The sequence below is a fragment of the Prunus avium genome, chromosome 5 (assembly GCF_965620075.1).
Source record: "Prunus avium chromosome 5, drPruAviu1.hap1.1, whole genome shotgun sequence".
Classification (NCBI taxonomy): Eukaryota; Viridiplantae; Streptophyta; class Magnoliopsida; order Rosales; family Rosaceae; genus Prunus; species Prunus avium.
The window spans coordinates 28491448-28514704 of NC_142288.1; the positions used below are offsets into that span (position 1 = coordinate 28491448).

Below are 23257 nucleotides of genomic sequence, written 5' to 3' on the forward strand. Positions count from 1 at the left end.
CTCTTACTGGCTATGAGCAAAAATCATATACTGTAGTCTAGAGCCCCACCCGTTGAACCATATATGGTGTGTGCATGCTCTTTCATGTTTGTGAAATTAATCTTGTGGACACCAACAGTCAAGGACCAAAATTTGATTTGAGATCTATTTTCTTGTCCATTTTTCACACAAGATTCAATCTTTATATCTCCGCAACGATATGCAATTATTTGTGATATCATTAGAAGATGCATTTAAAATGGGTGATGCAACACTTTGAGAGAAACTAACAACATCGTTGCAAAATTCAAACACGAACATATATGCTCCTATTGGGATTTAATCAAATTCCCAATAATTTGAATTGCTGGTTAGGTTGATCAATCCTTGGAAATTTCAGAGGATGGCCCAATTTGGAAATTTCAAACTTGATTTATTAATAAAGTTAAAAAGGAACAAAATAAAAGAAAAAGTTTAAAAGAAAAGTGGAAAAGAAACCCAAAAAAAAAAAAAAAACAAACAAACAAACAAAGCGTGGGAAGACCAAACCAAAGTACAAAGACCCATCGGAACACAGAGATTTTCTGTTATTTTTATACAGTGGGTTGGATCAGTTCCCGCTTTCTGGGTTTCAGAGGGACAGAGTGACGATGGAGGTTGCTGATGGTGTTGACTCTGAGAGCGAAATTCAGCAGAGGAGAATGAGGAGGGTGGGATTGTTATACGACGAGAGGATGTGTAAGCACTCTACACCCGACGGTGGTCAACATCCAGAAAACCCCGATCGAATTAAGGTCATCTGGAACAAGCTCCAAGCAGCTGCCATTCCTCAGAGGTACAGTACTGACATATATGCGTACATATACATGCGTGTTTGGTGGCTGAGAAAATAAAAAGAGCAAGGGAAATTGAAAGAAAGAATGAAGTTTTACATGTCTTTGTAATATCTAGTATTCATTTAGCTCATCAAGTGCAGTAATTTTTATAGGCTGCTGCTTCTACTGCTGCGTGTGAATTAGCAGAGAAATAATCTCATTTTTCTAGACTCTAGTATTTGGTGCTTAAATGCTATCATATGGGTTGGAATTTAAGGGAAACTAATCCTGAAAGATTTTCGAGGTTGAAATTTTTTGTCTTTACGATATTGGGATATAATAGAAAATAGGGTTTGAGCATAATTAAATTGTGTTATGGATGTGTGTGCATACAAATATATGAATACATGCATATATTGATACATATATATGTCGTGGGAAAGATATTGCTTGGTTGGCCATTTGTTGAAACCGATTCTGAATTCTATTGGATGCTTATCCTTTCTCAGGTGTGTTATTTTGGGTGCCAAAGAAGCAGAAGACAAACATATCTTGTCAGTTCACTCCAAAAACCATGTTAATCTGATTAAGAATATAAGCTCCAAACAGTTTGATTCACGAAGAAATCGGGTTGCATCAAAATTTAATTCCATATATTTCAATGAAGGATCATCTGAAGCAGCTTATCTTGCTGTGGGCTCTGCCATAGAGGTAATTCGTGTGAGGAGTATACCTCCGTAAGGGTTCTAATAAGTGCATTGATAACAATTTATGCTTGTTTAGCTAGACCACATTTTTTGTCTCTTCGTTTTCTTAAAATTAAAAAAATGAGCAGCTAAGAAACACCTCTGGGTTGCATATTTTATTTTCATTGCCTTGACTAATTAAAACATGCTAAAAATATTATAGGACTTTTGTGTCGTTTAATTTTTGGGCCTGAATTTTGAATTTGTTTGAAGTGACAAGTAGAATTTCCTTATACTATGAAAACAAATACATGAAAATGTTGATTTCTGCTTTTACATTTGATTCTATCTTCTTCTGAACTTCTGGGTAAAGGCTTTTTTTTCCCCTCATTTGGTTTATGTATTGTGTAAATATGAATTCAACCCATGATTTGCAATTTCAGAATCAATTACAAATGAAGCTACTTCTGCATGTTTCATCTAAGTGTATGTTTCCTACAAATACACTTATGTGTTGTACTTCATATTAATGTATCCTAATTATGGGTGTTCACTTAAATAGGTAACTGAAAGAGTTGCCAAAGGAGAACTGGATTCTGCCGTGGCTATCATAAGGCCTCCAGGACATCATGCTGAACAAGATGAAGCTATGGGATTTTGTCTGTACAACAATGTAGCCATTGCAGCACGTTTCCTTTTAGATGAAAAAGTAAGACTTGCCTTATAGTTATTCAACAATTAGAAATTTTAGACCTTGTAGTTTCCTTTTAAAAAAAAAAAAAAAAATCTTTCTAGAACATGGAATAATAATTTTAAAAATTCAACTCTGCTTTCCACTTTTATTAAGTTGTCACCTGAGGACATCATGTTCATACTTGACAGCCAGAATTGGGCATCAGCAAAATTTTAATCGTTGATTGGGACGTACATCATGGTAATGGTACTCAAAAGATGTTCTGGAAGGATCCTCGTGTTTTGTTCTTCTCTGTTCATAGGTATGCCAGAATTTTGAACTGATACTCATTCTTTTGCTTGATCATTTAAGCTTATGTGTAACATGCACAAAGTTATAGTTAGATTTCTTCATGTAGTGCTGTTAAGATCTGCTGCATGACATTGCTTTGTTGTTTTCTTGAATTAGAAGTTGCTATCAAGAGGCTTACGCTTTCAAGGATTCTGTGACATAACAATTTCTAACCTTTCCATTCTATCGAAAGTTTTTATCATTGGAGCTTTTAGCTTGTAACTTGTTTGGTTGACTTGTCCCACATAAGATCAAAATTCTTAGTTATGATGACGGATGAAGCTGTGCTTTTGTCAGGCATGAGTTTGGAAGCTTTTATCCAGCTACTGATGATGGTTTCTATACTATGATTGGAGAAGGACCAGGAGCAGGATACAACATTAATGTCCCTTGGGAAAATGGTCGGTGTGGGGATGCAGACTATTTTGCAGTTTGGGACCATATTTTGGTTCCTGTTGCCAAGGAATTTAATCCTGACTTAATTATAGTCTCTGCAGGATTTGATGCAGGTTGGTGGATTAACCATTTCTGTTGAACATATTTTTCCTTATACCTTCCATTTTTCTGACTAGTAGGGGTTTGTAATTTGTTGTGCTGTGAAGATATCAAATAGTATTTCATAAAAGAAACTTACTCAACTCAAGAGTAGTCATCTCATAAAAATTTAAATACCATCTCAACATGATTTTTTTTTTTCTTCTGATGGGAAGGGGGATGGGGTGTTGTTATGAAGCTATGTATTATCACTAATTATCCCAATTTCAGTAGTTGTTCATTTTGTTCATTTTTATCATTTGGAGATGGCCACTTTTAAAATCAATGCAGTGGAAAGAATGCAATCTTCTGAAGAAAGTTGCTGGGAAGTTAAGATATTTATTTATTCTATATATAACTCTTTAAGTATCATAATTTTTTTCAAATGAATTTGCTTGAAACAGCTGCTGGTGATCCTCTAGGGGGTTGTTGTGTCACGCCATATGGATACGCAGTTATGTTGAAGAAGGTCATTTTTACAGTTTAATGTTATTTCTCTTTTCTCATTAGTCTGGCCTTGATTATTTCATCATGTTTGAAATATTTTGAATTTGTGATGCGGTTTTTTCCCCCTTTTCCTCTCTAGCTTCCTATTACGGTTGGGCTTGTCTCTCCAGTTCAATAAATTCCCTGCAATTTTGGTTTGGAGTGATTCTTTGGGTAATTTTTAGATGCCGTTGTGATTATATTACTTTTATTGTCCTTCAGTTGATGAATTTTGCCCATGGTAAAATCGTGTTGGCTTTAGAAGGAGGATACAATCTCGAGTCTGTAGCAAATTCAGTTCTTGCTTGTGTTGAAGTTCTGCTAGAGGACAACCCTATTCGTGGGTCTTCAGAGGCATATCCATTTGAATCTACATGGCGTGTGATACAAGCGGTAAAATGACATGTGGTACCTTTTTGGTTTATTATTTATCCTTTTCTTCCTCCTGTTCATTTTAGCTGATTATTATTTATCATGAATCATTGGTAATATGCTTCAAAGTTCTTTGTTTCTCTAATGCATATGTAATCCTCTTTCCAGGTTCGCCAGAAACTAAGTTCTTTCTGGCCATCACTTGCTGATGAATTACCTGAGAAGCTAACGAATAAAAAAGCGCCTCCAGCTGCTGTACGTTTCCTTTTCTCTCATCAGTACTTTTTGTTTATTGCTTCTGATGTTGAGTAGTCAATACTTTTATTCAATTATTTGATTATTTCCCAAAAAGCTTTTAGTAAACAACTTAGGAATGGATGATTCTCTCTCTTCTCTCGATACTTGGTAGCTATTTCTTTTGTTCCCCACAAATATTGCTAAGATATTTGTTTTGCCATTCTAGCATATTCTGACCTCGAGCTCTGATTCTGAAGAGGAGGACTATGAAGCTCCAAATGCCATATCTAAACATCTTGAGGAGGTTCTTCAGGATGTAATGGAGCCCCTTTCGAAGTTGAAAATTGATGAAAGTATTCAGGGTAAATTGATAACTCAGATTCAGTAAATGCTTTTAATGTTTGTTTTAGTTCATACAATAGCTATTAACTGAATTCAGATCATGCGGCAAGCAATTCTAACACCTGGAGATCAGAGCTTTCAAAGGTTTACGTCTGGTATGCTACTTTTGGATCAAATCTGTGGTTGAAAAGATTTCTTTGCTATGTTGAAGGTGGACAGGTAATACGCAATTCCAAAAAAAAAATCCAATATTTATGTTAAATATGAAACATTAATCTTTTAATAACACCTACTTCTTCTTGTACTTTGTTTTTAAATTTCATTTTTTTGGTTTTCAATAAAAATCGGTGGCAGTCTTTTAGATGAATAGGAAATGTTACAATGCGGTTACTTCTGAATTCTGATGTCTTGCCTAATGCCCCTCATGTTTTAAAAATACCTTTTCTTTTCATTCCTGTTTCCATCTGCAATATGATTTTCAGGTGGAAGGTATGAAAAAGCCATATCTTGGTTCGAGGGATAAAACTCCCCCAAAGGAGATTATGTGGAAGACTTTCCCTCATCGCTTATTCTTTGGTCGTGAATTTACACATACATGGGGACCTGGAGGGGTTGCATTCCTTAATCCTAAAAGCAACATCCAGGATAAGACTTATATGTGCCTGTATAGAATTACGTATGTTTTCTTGTGACTCAACTCTGTCCTATTGTTTATCTTTTGCTTTCTGTGGATTTCAATTTCTGTTCAAGCATGGCACTTTAAAAATTGGATTTTCCACTTGCCAGAATCCAACGGAGTTGTGTTTTAAACTCATTTTTTTCTCACAGGCTCGAGCAGTTTAATGATATACTGGTTCAGGAAAATGTTGCAAGTTTTGCCACTAGCTCTCCTTTGTTTGACTTAGCTGCTTTAAACTCAGTCACACGTGAAGAGCCTCATTCTCTTCAGGTTCACTTAGAGTTAAAGGTATCTGAATTTATTATGCTTCCGTGTTTTAAAATGCATTAAGCATATTCCTGTTTGTTAAACTTACTGTGTGGATGTGTTCGGTTTTGTTTCAGAGGTGTTGGTACGGTAATGTCGTCTACTTGGGCAAGGAGAGTAATATTCCGATACTGACTATGACGTATGCATCAAAGCTTTCCATTTTTATCTTCTGTTTGATTTTTCTTTTTTCTTTTTCTTGGTGGAGTTGGCTTGTTGATTTAATCGTGAACTCTGTATAAATTGTAAAGAACTCAATCCTTTTTATTGTTTTAATTAACAATATGCAGGTGTACACAATCAGACATGGAGGGCTTCAAATCTGCAGAGCTTGCCTTGTGTGCTCCAGCCAAAAATTATGCCAACTCAATAGTGAGAGGCCTGGTGGAAGGAAAACAGCTCTCACAGGAAGCGGCTATGGCTTACATACAAGAAGCTTCTACTAAACCATTGTGATGGAAACTTTTCATCCTTGCAGTATTTGTAAATCTAGCACAGTAGTATTATCCCTGATGCTGGAAACATCAATTTATGGTCTCCTGGAGGCCAAGCTTGCAATCTAGTTGACATGTTCTATTCTTTGATATTGATACAGTAGATAGTACCTTGAAATGGATCATATTGGTGTCTCTCTGCCTTCCAAGCAGATTATCAAATTATGATTATCATTTCTTAGTTAGTAACTTGGACAGATGCATATTTCTTATGGGAGTTTCAAAGCTGCCATGGTTCCCATAAAGACAAATAGTTGCCATTGATGATCATTCTGGTGCCCTTTTTGTATGTTTTATGAAGAACACAGATCAAGACATACTCTTCCACAGCAGAATAAGTGTTGGACAAGAGGAATTGAGCAAGGACTTGAAGATAACCATCCATGTCATGTGATGAGAGATGTAGAGAGATAGGGTACTACACCCGTGATAGCGAAGTTCTTTTCCAAGAACCTGACCTATATATTACAATAGCCATAAAGAACCATAAAAGTAAAAATAATTCAGAGGCTGCCAAATGATCTTGCATACAGTCCATTTTTTGACAGTTTAGTTCTTATAAGTTGTACAGCTAGATTTTGATTGTGTCTTGAGTTAGAAGAACTATCAAGTCTGCTGCACCCTTGCACAGTAAGAAACCATAAACGTGAAAAAAATCAATGACATTAACAAAATATCGAGTAAAAATGTTAAACCCTCCAACCACAACATTTTTGTAAAGATAAATCTGTCATGCTTGAAATAAGGCTATCTATAGACGTTCCAAAATTTTCTCAACCAGCAAGTTTCAATTTGACCGGAATTATGGTGTTTCGACATTTCATTCGTTGTTTTTTTTTTTGGTGCAGACGTCGTTGAATTCAATAGTGCTTAGAATTTGGACACAGAGGGTTGTCACAAAGAAAAAGGACTTTAGATACAGAGGAGTTGAGTGGCTATGAGTTTTAAGTGTGTAATGCTTGCTCATAAATCTATGGAACTTCGAACATAGTAGATAAACAAGGCCACTCTGTTTAATTTCTACATTTTGAAAAGTTCTTTGTGCCATGGTCATTCTTCCCGTGAATGCAATACTCATATTTATTATTGAATAATTCAATTTTGAAACCGAAAAAAAAAAAAAACATGTAGGAATAAGGTCACTAAACATCAAAACATCAAATTGTGAGACTCCAAACCCAACTTGGCCTTTTTTGCAGCTTCTTAAATTTTGCAAAAATCATTTAGTTCTCAATTTTGCAGTGTTAGGCTGCATTGGTGAATCACAGTTTATTGCAGTGTGGTGAAACAGATTGCCAGAAGTATTTTAGGAGAAGCAAACCAAACCTCTGTCTCGAAACAGAAAGAAAAGCATCATGAGTGATTAAAGTGACAGGGCCAGGTTTTAGCGGCGATATTTAGAGTTATAGCAAAGGTTTCTCACTTTGCGTGACGAAAATGAACACTCCAATTTGTTTAAACATTTTAGCGACAAAAAAAAACGCCGACAAAGACTTATAAGCGTTGCTAATAAATTGTTATCGACGGCATTGAAAACCGTCGCTAAAAATGGCCAAATGAGGTCCTTTGGCCTTTGATGCCATTCAAACATACATATAAAAACCGAGCAATAGATCAATGCCAACCTCTGTATCGGTATTCCATCTGACAGTAAAACGTTTTTTCATCCAAATTATTACTAGGATACATGATACAATGCTCCAATCCATTCAACAATGGAGGATGGACTAGGAAAAAATGATTTTAGTACAAGTTTTTTATGCCACACTCTTGACTGAGGAATTCCGCAGCCATAAAATAAGAGTTCAACATTCCCCTGTGAACCTCCAGTCATCCATATGCCTCTGCATTGCTTCCCGCCAGCCTTTGTACCTAAAACTTGACAAAATTAGATGGAACATCACAAAAATATTTGCTATCATGTCCAACATCCATTTAATGAGGAACAATACTACTGAAAAATTTAAAACATAGATGTGACATCCATATTGGAATATATCGGTAAAACGAAAATCACTAAATAAAATTTCCCTCCCCGTCTTGGGGAACATGTTCAAATGTCAGTGTGGAATACCAAGCATATTACTAAAGCTAAATGGTTGGAATTGATAATCATTCTGGTGCCTTTACAACCCCCTCCTTTAAATGCTTTGTACAGAGCTAAAGATCTATACACACACTCTCTTCTACGACAGAATACAGAATTAGGGAGAGGAATTGGACAAAGACCTGATGTATTAATAATTACCATAGAGAACCATGACAGAGCAGAAGCTGCCAAAGGATCTTGCACACAACACTACTCTAATTGAACACTAAGCTTAATGGATATAGTTCTAAAATTTCTAGCATTATGTTATAACTATAAAGTCTATTGCCCACTCCACACCATAAAAAAAAAAAATTCAACTTGAAAGGATTGAACAGCATTTCAAATGCATCCAACAAAAATTTCAAACCTTCCAACCACAGCATTTTGCATTATAAACCAGTCATGCTTGAAATTATGCCATTTATAAAGATTTATAAATAAATGTTCCAAAATTTTCTCAACATACAAGTTGCAATCTGACAATTTCATTCCTTTTTCGTGCGGACATAGTTGAATTCAAAAAAAACTATGGAACATACCAAAAGACTGCTTGGGATACATACCCTTTGCGATAAAAGAGAATCCTTGAATCTGTACCACCCATTTAGATTACCAAAAAGAATGGGATGCTTCCGGCAGAGACCTTTGACTATTTCTGTAACTTATGAAAATGAAAGAATGCTCACAAATAAAGAATTGCCCCCGATCAGCGTCTACAATACTCTTCTATGGTTGATAACTTAATCACATCAGGCCAATATTCAGCAACTGTTCCCCTCATCAATACTTCAGCTTAGCATGTCCAGTATCACCCAAATGCTTATGTAACTTGTTTCTGTCATGATAAAACCATCCAAATCCAACTAATTAATATATATAGCAGCCAAGTATGGTTGATAGCCAGGTGTCAAGGCAGATCAACCAAAAGTGGAATAATGCATTGCATCAGAAGAGACATAATTAATTACCTTGAGTCAAACTCCTCTCCACATGTGTCACACAGATTGCTAGAATTCTTTGATACTGCCTGCTTTGGGAAACAGAATGAAGCAAGAGTTAACAGCAATCAATAATATTAATAAGCACTGACATTCATTATGTGGGAAACTAAGAGACCCAATTTTGGCTAAATCAAGCACCTGGAATGTCACACCTAAGAAAAATCTTTGTATAATTGATTCAAAAACTAAGTGTTGTGTCTAGTCCTCGCTAGTTTAACTTAAAAACAATGAGCAACCATCAATCAGATAAGAAGCTTTTTTCAAGTTCCATCTAAGCACATCGTCATACATCCAGTTATAAACCAGGGGTAGAAGAAAGTAGCAACAAAAAATGGTAAGGGAAAAAGTATTATGAATCTTAATCTTCTTGAATTCATACAGAATATCTCTAATCATCGTTTTTGTTACCTAAGTGCATCAGCAACTGCAGATTGAACTTTTGAAAACAAGGAACATACCATACAAGCAGTTAGGAATCAATCTGCGATGTATATCTTCACATTATGGTCTGCTTATCATAAGTTCGGTTATAAAGCAACAACATTACCTTAGTCTTCTTCCCTTTAGATGAGTTCTTTGATTTGCTGTTTGCCTCTTTCTTCACATTCTCTTTCTTATCAACAGGTTGGCTTGAGCTCTTTTTCCTTCTTGCTAACTGATCATCCCCTTTATCATTACTTTCTTTTTCCACAAAAGAGTGAGATGCAGATTCTTCTATATGTGAATTATCATGTTCATTAAGCTCCTCACCCCGATCACTATTAATTTCACTTCTACCAACCTTTTTAGTTTCTCCACCACTCTTCTTACTCCTATCTTTCCTCGCTCCTCCTTTCCTTCTTGTGCTCTTCCGGTTATCATTTTCCATGAACTCCACCTCATCGCCATCATTCTCCACATGAATATCAGTCACGAAGGAATCCTCTTGCTCAACCCTCAAAGCTGCATTTTTCCTACTCTTTCGGCCAGCCAACATTGCTTCCAGAATACCCATCTCATCTTCACCATCATCTCCATCCAATCCAACTGCCTCATCAACCTTTTCGCTCTCATTTTCATCACCAACTTCATAAAACTTATCCTCTCTATCACTCACTCCTACCCCATTTTCCTCCTCCCCAATCTTCAACCCTTCTCTAATCCCCTCACCTAATTCATCAGTATCAACCCCATCAATATCATCCACCTCTCCCCTTTCTTCAACCTCTCCTTCCAAAATCTCTTGATCATCAAACTCTTCATCCCCAATTGACTCCCTAAACTCTGCAACCTTATCGCGGTGCTTCTTTGACTGCTCGTGATTCTTCCACTGCTTCTCACTCTTAAACTTCTTCCCACATACCACACAATACAATTCCTTCCTTCTCCTCTCCTCCTCCTCTTCCTCCATTTCCTCAACCCCATTTCCTCCTTCCTCCTCCTCAACCACTCTTGCCCACTCTGGCTCCTCATACGCCATAGCTCTCTCCAATTTATCCTTCTCCAACTTCTTCTTCTTTTCTCTCTCTTCTTCCCTCTTCCTCTCCCTCTCCTCCTCCCTCTTCACCATCATATCCATCACCCTCTTGTCCCTCTTCTTCACAAATTCTGCCAAACCCCGCACCGTGTCGTTGTACTCTCTCTTCGCCTTCTTCCTCAGCTTCTTGTTATCCTCCTCCATCAGCCTCCTCACCTTCCGGTTCGGGCCGCTCATCACATCATACTGGTCCACCCAGAAAAAGTCCATCACCGTACAAAAGCCCAACCAGTAGTTATAAAACGCCGTCACCTGCGCGTACGGACTTTCCAAATTCCCCATAGCCGGAGCTTCACGCACCGTGTCTAACCCTAACCCTAATTTACGAACGTAGCTGAGCTCGTTGGCGTAAATTTTATTGAAAACATCGGCGTAGACCTTGTAGAATCCGCGACCGGAGTCGGAGTAGCCGGAGAAGACAGTGGTGGAGAAGAAGGAGAAGAGGTTGGGGATGACCGAGTCGGGGACCGAGTTGGCCGAGTTGGGATCGGCGAAGAGGATTTGGGAGCGGTGAGAGTCGTACCAGGCTCGCTCTTTGGGGTCGGCGAGAACCTCGTAGGCCTGGCTCAGCTCCTGGAACTGAGCCGTGGCTTGGGCCTGGGACAAGCCGGATTGGACGAGCTTGTCCGGGTGGCGCTGCAGCGCGAGCTTCTTGTAAGCCGAGCGGATCTCATCGGGTGAGCAGTCGCGTGAGAGACCTAAGACCTCGTAGTGGCACCGCCTCTCCGACGATGCCATGTTTGATCGATGATGTTTCTCTTCGCTTGTTTACCCAATTGTTTGGATTTGACAGCTAAATTACGGGTTTTAACGGGGGTACTTGTGTCTTTATGTCCTGGAAGCAAACTTACGTCTGTATTAATATCAAAATAAAAATAAAATATACAAAGACGACCCAATAAACTTGGATTTTGAAGAAATGGGCCAGCAGACCCAAGTTTTCAATCAACACTTACTGGGCCAGGACGAATTAGCAGAGGAGTGAAACACAAAATAATAATAATAATAATAATTTTAAAATTAAAAAAAAACCCAGTTGACTCAGTTCTTTTTCCTACTTTGACTAGCCTTTTCTTAAAGAGGCTTTTAAAAAAAAAAATTAATCATAATAAAATGGTAAAACAAAATAATTAAAGTAGTCAATCAATTTTTGACAAACATGTCAATTATGTGGAGTTACACAGAGCTCATTCTACTCTACATGTCAATTAATTGCAATGGGGATCGCACTGTTTTGTTATCTCGGGTCAATAATGTTAGTCTTTCTCTAACCAAGAGTCTATTGTCAACAGATGAGATGAAGAATTGTAGGACAAAATTTGGCAGGGTTTTATCCTAGCATTTGATGCAATTACAAGCAAATTGATATCGGCCTCCATATAAAACTTGAATTTTGGTAATCGACTATAACTTGATTCATCAAATGCAAAGAAATTAGTAGGTAAACTGGCCATGTGTCTTTATATATCTTTAAAGATTGTATGTTAAAACTATTCTCAATTAATAAGAGATTTAAGAATAATGTTAGGGACTAAATTTGAGTCCCAAACTATGTGATATGTGCCATGTCATAAAGGGTTCCAACTTGTCTTTTGATTTAGTTTATTTATTTTAGAAAAAAAAAATTAAAAAACTTAAAACTTAAGTAATCAACAGACCTGTAGCTAGCCATAAACAATCATCGTCGAGGATTGTTGCTCCACTTTCGTTCTGCTCCACCATTGCATTGCTTTACCGACTGTTGCATGGTCTTGCCAACCGTTGCGCCACCTTGCCCCACCGTAACCATATCAAATTCTTTTAATGGGTTTATTGGTCATGAATCAAGATGAACCAAGATACCTTCAAATTGAAGCGACAACCTCTCGAGAGCATTCATTAAAAGATATGTTCTAATGTTATTAGTAATGTTTTATCTAGAACTTTAAGTTAATGAAGTGTTATTTTTAGCATTATACATTCCTCTGTTATTGTGAGGAGCTATCTTCAATCTAGTTATCGTTGTTATTATGCTACAATAAACCACTGAAGCGATGATCAAAATTTATCAATCAGAACCATATTAAAATTATAAAAAAAAACACCCATGAAAAGAATTAGACATGGTTACCATTGATACAGAGCAACAAAACATGCAATGACTGACAAGGCAACACATCAGTCAGCAAGCCTTGGTGATGGTGGAATCATAGTACGACGAGAAGTTTGATCGTTTGGCTAGTTTCAATACTTTGATTAATTACGTTTTAAGCTTTTTAATTTTTCTTCCTAAAAAAATTATCTTAAGTTGGAATTAGTTAATTAAATATTTATAACGTGACGTGTCACATAATTTGAAACTCAAATTTAGTGCTCAAATTGGTGGTCCCTCACATTATTTATAATGCAACTTTAGTTTCATCCTTTCAATTCAATCAATCAACAAATTATTAGTTATATTTTAGAGTGTTTTAGTCCAATTGGATGACAAACAACTTAAATTCGGTGCAGGGGAAGTAAAGCAAACATTTACTTGAAAGCTTAAAGAAAAAGACACAGTTTTTGCGCAGATGTGACAATAAGGCTTATTGCCGATGGTATATCTGGTTATTGCGGCGATTTTCCACCTTTGGCGACAACATATGCCCTATGTAAAAAAAGTCTTTAGCAGTGTATGAAACTGCGGCTACAACCTTTCGAGCATTGCTATTGATTTCTTTCTCCGCGGACATAAAATTTGTCGCTAAAAGTTGACAAAATGCTAACACAACACTCCCATGTAAAGTAGGTCACTTACGCTTCAGCAATACAAAACTCCTTTTATTCTCTATATTTATGTACACGTACTATTAAAATTCTCAGCAAAATCATTCCTTGGAATACATGAAAATGCCCCTATATGTTCAACAAACTATATTGGATGGGAACAAATGATCAGTTCATGTTTCTCACACTGCCCCTTTTAAAGGCGATCCCTTTTTCTCTACCGACATGCTAGCAACATCTTGGGAGTTAGCATTGCTCAATCCTTCATTGAAGTGTTCTCTGAGAAATTCCACAGCCATAAATGTAAGAGCTGAAGCTGGAATATACCATGTAATCCTGGGGATGCTACCTCTGAACATCCCATGTGCACCTTCAACCATCCATATGCTACGAATTGCATCCAACCAGCCATTATACCTAAAGTTCACAACAACATTAGATGGAGTAATAGAACCATAGACGAATCCTAGACATAAACGTGAGGTCCATATCAAATATACCAGGTCTAAACTGACAACTTTCCCCCCCATCTTGGGCGAGCATGTTGAAACCTCAGTTTGAAATAATAACAGTCAACACAAACTTTACCGAAGTGTATTTTATGACTATTGCCCATCAATTGGTCCCCAAGATTTTAAATACTTATATGGCAATAAGTGAATTAATAAAACAGCTACATAGTTGTAAGAAACCCCTCGATGATTATATGTAGGACAAAAGGTGTTTTGGGTATGTGCACCTATATGATCACTGTTCACATACAAAAAGCCTTGGTCAGGTAACATTAAATACACTAACACCACATTATACTGCATGTGATACTTGCAACAAAAGTAAGTCTTTCACTGACAACAGAGAGTCGTTCGAAAATAATGAATAAAATAACCACAAAACAGAACTGATACCTCAAGGTTGATCCCTGTATTTGCAATCTTGTTTTGACCACATCCAAGGGAGTGGTAAGATATGCACTGAACCCTGAAAATTTCAATGCCAAGTACAAATTACACCACAGGAAATAATAACTTCAACCTGCACCAAGTAGTAGGACAAAGTATAAGCAAGGCACATACCACCAGCCAATCCTCCTAGTATGAGTCCTTCAACAGAACTATTAATACGGAAATTTGGATCGCGTATGTAATTTTGCTTCCCATACTCTGTCAAATCTTTCAAGCCTTCATAAAACACAACCTGCAATAGAACAGATGAACTCATAATTTTGAAACAAAACTATTCTTCTAGAAATAAGAACCAGAGCTAATTAAGAAAAGAGAAACAAAATAATGGCAACTAAATAATTTAGAGGCCAAAGGGCTAACTGCCTATGATTAAAAGATAGTATGTCTGAATTTTCCGTTTTGGGACAAAATAAAACAATAAACTAGTGCAGGGGAATGTGTGTTAAGAAGTCACGACCCTATTTGAGTAATTTTGGTTATTACGAGTTGCAACCCTATTTACAAAGCAACTGATTTTAATGAGAAAAGTTAAGGCTGAGACATACAAACTATCGCCGCCAACATACCATTAGACCAGCAAAAGGCACATCCCTTGCGAGTGTGGACCAGTACCTGCCAAATGAAAGAACAAATGAATCCACACTTTTTTTTGGTCGAAAAATGGATCCACACTTAGGAAAGAACATTATGGTCATAATTCATGTGTGCATATGCTAGTATGCCAGACATGTGGCTTTCTATCAGTATTGTGTGCGGGTGCATGCATGGATGGGGATGGGCAAGCAACAGCCTTTAGTAATTTACAGTGAACTATTGGACTCATCCTGAAACTGGATTGTATGTAGTAAAACCTCAAGCCAAGCTAATTTTTTTTATTTCTATTTTCTTATGAGAAACGCATAATTATTAATGAAAAAAGTGGTACAAGGAGGATGAACGAGATGTCCATCTAAAATCCTGTTGACATCCTCAATCCCAAATGCAAATTACAATCAAACCAAACTGACTATTTGGAAAACACACACCAATTGACTTAAAGAGGCCAACAGTCTTCAAGACTCTTAATTTCCTGATCCCCTTCATAATGAAAATAAAGAGAAGAGGGAAGGAGGAATAGGGAACACAACATGAAAAAATCACACCTTTAAAGATTAGAGAGTTTAATTTTGAGATATACCCTGCATATAATCCTTTCAGCCCCTGTTCCTTCAATATTGAGCAGCCAGCCTGGAACATCCCAGTATAGTAACCATACATTTGGAGACTAGGCTTCATAGAGATATTATCTTTCATAATGACAGAACTCCAAGAAGTCAGTGTGCCTTGAACCTGCATGCGTTGCTTCATCACTTCACATGGAACATATACAAAAGAACCAAGTGTATCTCCTGAAATACATAAAGAAAAGGAATACATGAATTTTGAGTCCCCTGAGGCCCATGATGGCTGAAGAGTCCACACTAATTCATGTTGGTAATACTAACACTGATAGCCTACATGGGCCTCCATACTTAACAGCATACAAAAATTATTGGTTGCTGGAAGCCAACTAAATATCTATGCATACAATTCACCAGGACAAATATCCGTGTCCAGATATAGAAAAGAGCACTCAGAGATCAAGTTATAGTACATTCGAGAACTCACCAGAATAACTATATTCAGTGTATGGAGCACACAAGGGTTTTTCCTGGTGCATTTTTAAGGTAATAAACAACAGAAACACTGCATGGTTACAGTAAGTCGAAAGAGTTTATAAATTCAGGATAACAAGGTCAAGCATATATAATATATGCTTAAGAGAAATTGGCCAACATAAACAAAATGAACCATCAAGAACTTCTTAGCGTATCAGAAATCTGAATGGCATTGCTAATCCTTTGTCCAGTAACTCAAAAATCAACATTCAATGAAACTCAGGAGTGTCCTAGAAACAAGCTATCATCAAATTCCTCCATTAATAAACGCAAATGTCATAAAGCTACACATAATCTGAAGTTCTAAAGACATTAAAATTTAATTTGGGCATATTCACAATAACTGCATCTCAAGAGACTCAAAAGGCATCAGCATGAATGAGATTAAGTTTGAGAGCTGCAGAACAACTTACCAACAGCTCCAGCAATGAAATGTGCCCAATGTCCCCCAAGGCTTGGATGTGATTCTTCAATCCACTTTTTGGTCGACTCTATAACACCAAAATATGTTGCTCCAGTTGCAAGAGAACCAGTGACACCAGGAGCTATACCCCTATAAAAGCCTACAGAATTTATTAGTTAAGAAGAACTAAATGCTCTGAGAATGCCCCAGCATTAAACCAAAAGAGAAATGAATCCTTGGTTCAGAGTCCAATATTTATGATTAAATGCATGGTTGCTTATAGTTTTATGATATATATATATATAAATATGCAAAAATCATCAATTTTTTTACATGTGGAAAAAGGTAGTGTAAACAGGTTACATGCTACATAAATAGGACAAAGACACAAACTAAAAAAATTCATCAGAAAGGAAAATGAATTACCCCTTAATCCATCAGCAACCCAGACTGCTCGTACCATCTGCAGTATGCTCTTTGGGTTCTGCGGGTATGAAATAAATTACTAATAATTATTGCATTTTCAAGCTAAGTTATAGAAAGACTTTAGCAAGAAGATAAAATGCCACATCCAATACTCGAAATCAAGTTTCTTACATACACATTATATCAAATTCAATGTCATTAATATGATAACATACCAAATAATTGAGCATTTCCGATTAGCCATGGATTTTACATCTGTAACATCTTTACTCTATGATTATACCTTACTTGCGGTAAGAATAGCTTGGCTCTGAATACGTGTCTTTACGGTGTCAACTGGATGCATCATTCCTTCCCCAAATGCCCCAGCGATAGCTCCCCACAGAAACTCCCTCATTACTACATTGACAGATTAATAAATCAATTACAACCTTCCCACAAGTCATGCATGTTCTACAATTGTACTATGCAAAACATTACAAAAGCATACCCAGACAAATTTTGTATACGCATTGTCATATATTATTATACATCCCCTAAATATCAAAAACCTTTGATTTCTTTTCTTTCCCAACAATATCTGTTCATAAAGCAACAATTTTGTTTTCAGCTGCTTCAAATTCCAAACACGTATTGTTAAACCTATCATTAAAAATCAATGTATTATTGCATTTAGAAGATTTTATGTTTTAATTTAACTGTACATATACATATACATACATATATATATATATATTATGTCTGATGTCATGTTAACTGGTTGATGTCTTCCAACTATATGCTTTTCATTTTAATTCTCACTATTTCTGTGCCATAAGATCCGTCTAATCCAAAAAATCGAAGCGAGAAGATAGCGAAAAGGAAGGCTTACCAAAGAAGTGTTTCTGAGTTGTATCGCTCGAAGTGGAGCTCTGTATCGCCATTGAAATGTCTCTCTCTATCTCACTGGTTAGGGTTTATGGGTTTTTTTCTTATTTTTCTTCTCCTTTATGGGTTTTAGCTTAATACAGGGACGGTGAGAGTTGGTGGTGCGGGAGAACAGAAGAATATATAATGTCCTTTCTACCCTACCAGGTTGCCAAGAACAATGAGGGTACTATTGACCTTTCAGCTGCCATGACGGCTATTCATACGGAGAGGTCTTCTCGATTTGAAGACCAGCTTTTTTGTTTTGATGGGCCGGGTCGGGCTGACTGGGCCAGGGCCTGAGTTTTCTTTTGGGGTAGCGGCTACACTCAGCAACAAAATAAAAGCGACGTCGTTTATGCCTCTTCCTTGCACATAGTAAAAATTTGCCTGGCAGAAAAAAGTATCGCAATACACATTACCTGGTAGCAGCGAAGCGAGAGAAAACGCACCTGAGCTCGCAGTTCTTGTTATATAACCATTCGGATCCGAGCATCCAGTTCTAGGGTTTTCAATATCCGATCACCAATCACAAAACAATGGCAATGGCTGCTCTGAGACGAGAGGGGAGGCGTTTCGCCCCTTTGATCTCTCCCCATCCGATGGCCGCCATCCGATCCTCCATCGTCCCTGCCGAGTACGTTATCTATCCAAATCCGCTGTTTTTTTTTCTTTTTTTAATTTATTTTGCTTGCATTATGCATTCTTGTTGCCCTCTGTTTGGATTCCGAGAAAGTTGAAGAAATGGAAAGAAAAAAAAGAAAAGATTTTGGATGTCTATATTGTGATGGCTTTTGTTAAATATATGTATGAAGAAATGAAAGCTCAACCCAAGTTCGGAAGTGGTTTCTTTTGTTTGTAAACAGTGTGAACCATAAAGATTCCTTCACTTTCGAACGGCTATTAATTGAATTGTTCTTAAACTTAAAGTACTGCAAATGTCCGATTTTATGGAGGACTCAAACTATTAATTAACATAAAACGGCTATTAAACTTGGGCGAGTGAATATTATAGATGTTTCTCGGTTTTGCTCTGTTTGGATTGTGCTTTCCAAAGCGTTATCATTTAGATTAACAAAAGACATGCGGGAGAGGATGTGTTTGGTGTATCTGTGTTTTTGGAAATGAAATCAAGGGCCACAAGGAACTCATGAAATTTGAATGAAATGACACAGCACCTTAATGCACGTTAAACACTGAAAACCAAATATGGGTCTACATTGCTCAATTTGCTAAGCTTGAGGTAGCCAAGTGAAGCCCTTAGAGGCCAATACTTTGTATTAGTTGGCTCTATGGAGAATGGTGGGACATATTTAACCACAAATAAGCAGTCAGAGGTCTTAAAGTACAGTGTTTGTCTCTTCCTTTGGATTGAAAATAGTGATACGCCACACAACCCATGTTCCTGTGAAGAGTATTGAGTATAAAATGGATTTTTACCAGGTAGTATAAGTTTGGGCAGTTACTCTTGAACTCTGCATTATTTATTTATCTATTTATTTTAAATATGGAAAATGCTGGATGGGGAACTTAAGCAATCATATATAAATCATTTTAATAGTCAGTGGTAATTTTATATAAATCATTTTTTATCGCTTGCCATCGTTTTCCTTTTCAGCATTGAAACAACTAAATTATTTGGTTTGGTTGGCAGGGAGCAGGCCCCTTTGGGAGTCCGCTCAATTTCAACCCAAGTGGGTGAGAACAATTGTCATGGATTACTTATTATTTTTTCTTCTTTTATGAAATACTTGTGGTTTTTTCTACTTTTTGGTGAAAAATCTGTAGCAAATGGTAATGCAGTTCTTTTGTAATACTTTGTGCATTCAGTTAGAAACCGGATGAAGAGTGTGAAGAATATCCAGAAAATTACAAAGGCAATGAAAATGGTTGCAGCCTCAAAGCTACGAGCAATTCAATCTAAAACTGAAAATTCTCGTGGCCTGTGGCAGCCTTTCACAGCACTTCTTGGTGACACTCCCAGTATGTATACTGGCATAATCTTTGCTGTTCAAGTTTATAGGAGTTATTTGGCTCATGTGCTTTTTGAGTATTATTCTTCAAGTCAAATCTCACTTGTATTTGACTTGGTCATGGCATTTCAATTTTGTCCTCTATAACCTGTAAAAGTTTAAACTCTATTATTAATTCATTCTCATTGTACCTCCACTCTATTGATGTTCATTCTTTTAGCTGTAGCTGTTCCACATGTTCTTTATCTTTGACTAGCTTAATGGATTGACTGTTACTCTTGCCAAGTCCTAGCTCAACTGGAAACTGAAAATTACTCTGCTCTTTTTATTTATAATGTGTGTGCTTTAAGAAGGTGTATTTCACTCTTTGTTTTCCCTCATTTTGATAAAGAGGTTAGTTTCTATTCATACATATTGATATTTTCTTAAGTTTCCCTCATTGTGTATTTTTTATGTTTCCATGCCAGGTGTCCAAGTTAAGAAGGACGTTATTGTTACAATCTCTTCAGACAAAGGTTTATGTGGTGGGATTAACTCTACTTCAGTCAAGATAAGCAAGGCCTTAAACAAATTGAATTCTGGTATTTGTTGGAAGCTCGAAAGCTGGTTGTTAGTCTGATGTCTGCTAAGTTTATTTTCTATGCACATTAATCTTTGTTTTCTTTAAAACTGTCGTAGGTCCTGACAAAGAGACAAAGTATGTCATTTTGGGGGAAAAAGCAAAGGCTCAATTGATACGTGACTCAAAGAAGGACATTGAGCTGTGCCTAACTGAGCTGCAGAAGAATCCTTTGAACTACACCCAGGTTAGTATGTCATGTTCATTGCCATCAACCATACCATAGAAAGAAAAAAAAATTCACATTGTGAGTGTGCACCTTCTCTGGTTTTTGCTATTCAAGGCTTTATTATTATAAGTTTGTTAAAATCCTTATTTTTTGGTTGGGGGTGGGGGGAGGGGATGGATGCTTAATCAAGTGCGTCACTCAGGAAAGATTATTTGAGACTTTCAGAGCCATATAAGATCCTCACTAAAGAACCCCAAACACACACACACACACACACACACGCAACCTACCTATGTGGGACATTAGCAACATAGTGGGTTTTATTTTATTTTATTTTATTTTATCTTATTTATATTATCATTTCTTAATTACGTTTCTTCTCTGACATTTACAGTCGTAGGGGATCCAGTAATAATCTGTTATCATGTCAATCTTTGGTTTTTATTTTAAATGACTTTTATATGTTAGTTCAAATTAGTCTTAAATTGTCAGAGTTCAATGCACTGTTTTTAATTTTGACCCCAATATCATAACTGGTAACCAAATTTTGATTTTATTTGCCGTTGATACTTTAAATTGCCAAGAGAATACATTTCTTTAACTTGGTCAAGGTGCATTAAAGTATTTATTCTCTTTGATGGGTTCTTTTGTTAGGTTTATATTAACTGAGTTATTAATGTGGCAGTTATATATTATATCAATGATCAAATGTACAAGTTCTTTCCATCATTTTCTGTGTACTTTTTGTCATTTCAGGTATCTGTCCTAGTTGACGACATTTTAAAAAATGTTGAGTTTGATGCTCTGAGAATCGTCTTCAACAAGTTTCAATCAGTCGTCGCATTTCTGCCAACGGTGTCTACCGTATTATCTCCAGAGGTAATAAAAATGCTTCAGTTCAATAAATGAACAACTTATCCCTCCTATTCATGTTCTGATGTAATGGGTATTTGATACGATGTTTACGTAGACTGTGGAGAGAGAGGCTGAGTCTGGTGGAAAGCTTGGCGAGCTAGATTCCTATGAGATTGAAGGTGGTGAAACAAAGTCAGAGATACTCCAGAATTTGGCAGAGTTCCAGTTTTCTTGTGTAAGTCCTTCCTTTGAAGTTAGAGACCTCATATTTCGTATGTCATGCAGCAGTTGGGATTGAATCCATTGTTGTGTTCAACACGTTGCATAGTTATAGGGTGAACTGTTGATCAAAACACGGACCTAATGGGACACATAACGTCAAAGTGCTCTCATTTAGGCATGTCTTAGGATTGACACTTTTGAACAAGTTCTTAGTCATCGAGTTACCAGATTTTTTTATTTGCCAAACAGCAGTGCTGAAGAGAAACCTACATCATGAAAGGACTTCAGTGTGATTTTGAAATTAAACGCTTGACATATTAAAAATTAAGCATCCATCTTACTATTTGCTTAATTTTCTGATTTTGGTTTTGCCTGAGGAGATGATGCTCTGTGTGTGTTCCTCAGGGGCAATGCCTCTGTGTTTGTGGTTGTATTTGGGTGCGTATGTATTCCTCAGTGGCAATCCCTCCAAGTTTGTGTGTGTGTGTGTGTATTTGTTCGTGAGGAGCAATGCCAGTGTGACTGGCCAGTGCTCAGTATCAGTCACCCTTTCCTTATTTTTGATCTCCTGAAACTATTACTTTGGGTTGACGAAAACACTGCAGCAACTGAGATTTAACTCTTTATGGATAATTGTATCCTATAAATGTCATGTTGTTATAGTTCTGTAGTTCTGTAAATTCTTCTAAAAATGCATTAAGTTTCTGGAGTAAGAATCTTTTCTTCCCAATCCTTTAGTGGCAGCAGTTCTCCCAGCACACTATAAGGGAGAGGTGCCCATTAAATTTGTGTAGGAACCTTTTCTTCTGCAATTCAAAATCTATTACTGAATGCATTTTGTTGCCCTCCATTCATACAAAAGAATTTCATATTTTGGTCAGGTCATGTTCAATGCTGTGTTGGAGAATGCTTGCAGTGAGCAAGGAGCAAGGATGTCTGCCATGGATAGTTCAAGCAGAAATGCTGGAGATATGCTTGATCGCCTTACACTCACTTATAACAGGTCTCCTCTTCCCCCACCCCTAAACACACACACACACGCACGCAAATATCCAATTAGGGTAATTTAGTGCACATTTCAGGAAAAGCGCCTTGTCTGGTCTTATATGTTTACTATAGAAATTGTCTATTATTTATTTGTTGGTTTATTTTAATATTCTTTTCCACTATGAATGACTGATCTTTGTTGTTTATGTGATTATTTTTTATAGAACTCGTCAAGCATCGATCACCACAGAATTGATTGAGATTATATCAGGAGCATCAGCACTGGAGGGCTAGTAGTTTATCTGATGGTGACGAAATAAAATTGTGTTTTTGAAGTTTAAGATGTTACCTTTGAGACGCATTTGTTATTTCTAATAATTACTCCAGGGTCAAATTCTGGGAACTAAGTAATTATATCAATGATGGTTTAAATTGATGGTTCTAGAATTCCTTTTTCTATATTAAGTTTAGCACTTGAGAAATTTGTCTGAAATGATTGAGGAGTGTATAAATTGTATCAGTTCATTTTGTACCTGATAAAGCTTTGGGATTATTGGGCATCAGCTTTCTCTTCTTCGATGCCATTGTTTGAGCTCAAAGAGCATTGTTTTTGTATGAAAATAATGTCTTCGTATAATCGCTGGGGCAAGTTGTCATGTTTGGTTCCATGAATTCATGTTCATGTTTGTACATGATGAAGAAACTGTCTTAGATTCTTTGTATATTGGTT

At 36.8% G+C, this 23257-nt stretch overlaps 4 protein-coding genes across 5 annotated transcripts; 2 read left to right on the top strand and 2 right to left on the bottom strand.

The window, feature by feature from the left end:
* The first annotated feature begins 440 nt into the window (after nucleotides 1-440).
* On the top strand, nucleotides 441-6143 carry HDA05 (histone deacetylase 5). Its single transcript, XM_021954215.2, has 14 exons — nucleotides 441-814; nucleotides 1304-1505; nucleotides 2043-2189; nucleotides 2363-2475; nucleotides 2802-3013; nucleotides 3443-3507; nucleotides 3747-3917; nucleotides 4065-4151; nucleotides 4360-4495; nucleotides 4573-4694; nucleotides 4958-5151; nucleotides 5304-5442; nucleotides 5538-5602; nucleotides 5751-6143. Exons 1-14 carry the CDS (start codon nucleotides 630-632, stop codon nucleotides 5914-5916), a joined length of 2004 nt encoding a protein of 667 aa, XP_021809907.2. The 5' UTR covers nucleotides 441-629; the 3' UTR covers nucleotides 5917-6143.
* Nucleotides 6144-7599: 1456 nt separating this feature from the next.
* On the bottom strand, nucleotides 7600-11353 carry LOC110753358 (DNAJ heat shock N-terminal domain-containing protein). 2 transcript variants are annotated; one of them, XM_021954252.2, is made up of 4 exons: nucleotides 9595-11353; nucleotides 9015-9073; nucleotides 8733-8881; nucleotides 7600-7826 (listed from the first exon to the last, which is right to left on the bottom strand). In XM_021954252.2, exons 1-3 carry the CDS (start codon nucleotides 11299-11301, stop codon nucleotides 8827-8829), a joined length of 1821 nt encoding a protein of 606 aa, XP_021809944.1. In that variant the 5' UTR covers nucleotides 11302-11353; the 3' UTR covers nucleotides 7600-7826; nucleotides 8733-8826. The 2 variants fall into 2 exon arrangements, with proteins under 2 accessions (XP_021809944.1, XP_021809943.1); XM_021954251.2 differs by having other exon boundaries at nucleotides 8610-8881.
* Nucleotides 11354-13292: 1939 nt separating this feature from the next.
* LOC110753319 (Mitochondrial substrate carrier family protein) lies at nucleotides 13293-17856 on the bottom strand. Its single transcript, XM_021954204.2, has 9 exons — nucleotides 17668-17856; nucleotides 17080-17195; nucleotides 16797-16854; nucleotides 16381-16530; nucleotides 15448-15658; nucleotides 14837-14882; nucleotides 14382-14502; nucleotides 14214-14286; nucleotides 13293-13725 (listed from the first exon to the last, which is right to left on the bottom strand). Exons 1-9 carry the CDS (start codon nucleotides 17717-17719, stop codon nucleotides 13491-13493), a joined length of 1062 nt encoding a protein of 353 aa, XP_021809896.1. The 5' UTR covers nucleotides 17720-17856; the 3' UTR covers nucleotides 13293-13490.
* A 225-nt stretch (nucleotides 17857-18081) lies between these two features.
* ATP3 (gamma subunit of Mt ATP synthase) lies at nucleotides 18082-23061 on the top strand. Its single transcript, XM_021954266.2, has 9 exons — nucleotides 18082-18339; nucleotides 19357-19400; nucleotides 19533-19685; nucleotides 20143-20256; nucleotides 20354-20481; nucleotides 21220-21342; nucleotides 21434-21553; nucleotides 22422-22543; nucleotides 22752-23061. Exons 1-9 carry the CDS (start codon nucleotides 18242-18244, stop codon nucleotides 22819-22821), a joined length of 972 nt encoding a protein of 323 aa, XP_021809958.1. The 5' UTR covers nucleotides 18082-18241; the 3' UTR covers nucleotides 22822-23061.
* Nucleotides 23062-23257: the final 196 nt, after the last annotated feature.

Coding starts and splice junctions, on each gene's coding strand:
- HDA05 (XM_021954215.2), top strand. CDS start 630: ATGGAGGTTGCTGATGGTGTTGACTCTGAGAGCGAAATTCAGCAGAGG. Junction 4,152..4,359: donor AAAAAGCGCCTCCAGCTGCT/GTACGTTTCCTT, acceptor TTGCCATTCTAG/CATATTCTGACCTCGAGCTC. Junction 5,443..5,537: donor AGGTTCACTTAGAGTTAAAG/GTATCTGAATTT, acceptor GTTTTGTTTCAG/AGGTGTTGGTACGGTAATGT.
- LOC110753358 (XM_021954252.2), bottom strand. CDS start 11,301: ATGGCATCGTCGGAGAGGCGGTGCCACTACGAGGTCTTAGGTCTCTCA. Junction 9,074..9,594: donor CTAAAGGGAAGAAGACTAAG/GTAATGTTGTTG, acceptor TTCCCAAAGCAG/GCAGTATCAAAGAATTCTAG. Junction 8,882..9,014: donor GGAGAGGAGTTTGACTCAAG/GTAATTAATTAT, acceptor TTATCATGACAG/AAACAAGTTACATAAGCATT.
- LOC110753319 (XM_021954204.2), bottom strand. CDS start 17,719: ATGGCGATACAGAGCTCCACTTCGAGCGATACAACTCAGAAACACTTC. Junction 16,855..17,079: donor CTATTCTTACCGCAAGTAAG/GTATAATCATAG, acceptor TCATACCCGCAG/AACCCAAAGAGCATACTGCA. Junction 14,287..14,381: donor ACTAGGAGGATTGGCTGGTG/GTATGTGCCTTG, acceptor TGAAATTTTCAG/GGTTCAGTGCATATCTTACC.
- ATP3 (XM_021954266.2), top strand. CDS start 18,242: ATGGCAATGGCTGCTCTGAGACGAGAGGGGAGGCGTTTCGCCCCTTTG. Junction 19,686..20,142: donor ACTTCTTGGTGACACTCCCA/GTATGTATACTG, acceptor TTTCCATGCCAG/GTGTCCAAGTTAAGAAGGAC. Junction 20,482..21,219: donor ATCCTTTGAACTACACCCAG/GTTAGTATGTCA, acceptor TTGTCATTTCAG/GTATCTGTCCTAGTTGACGA.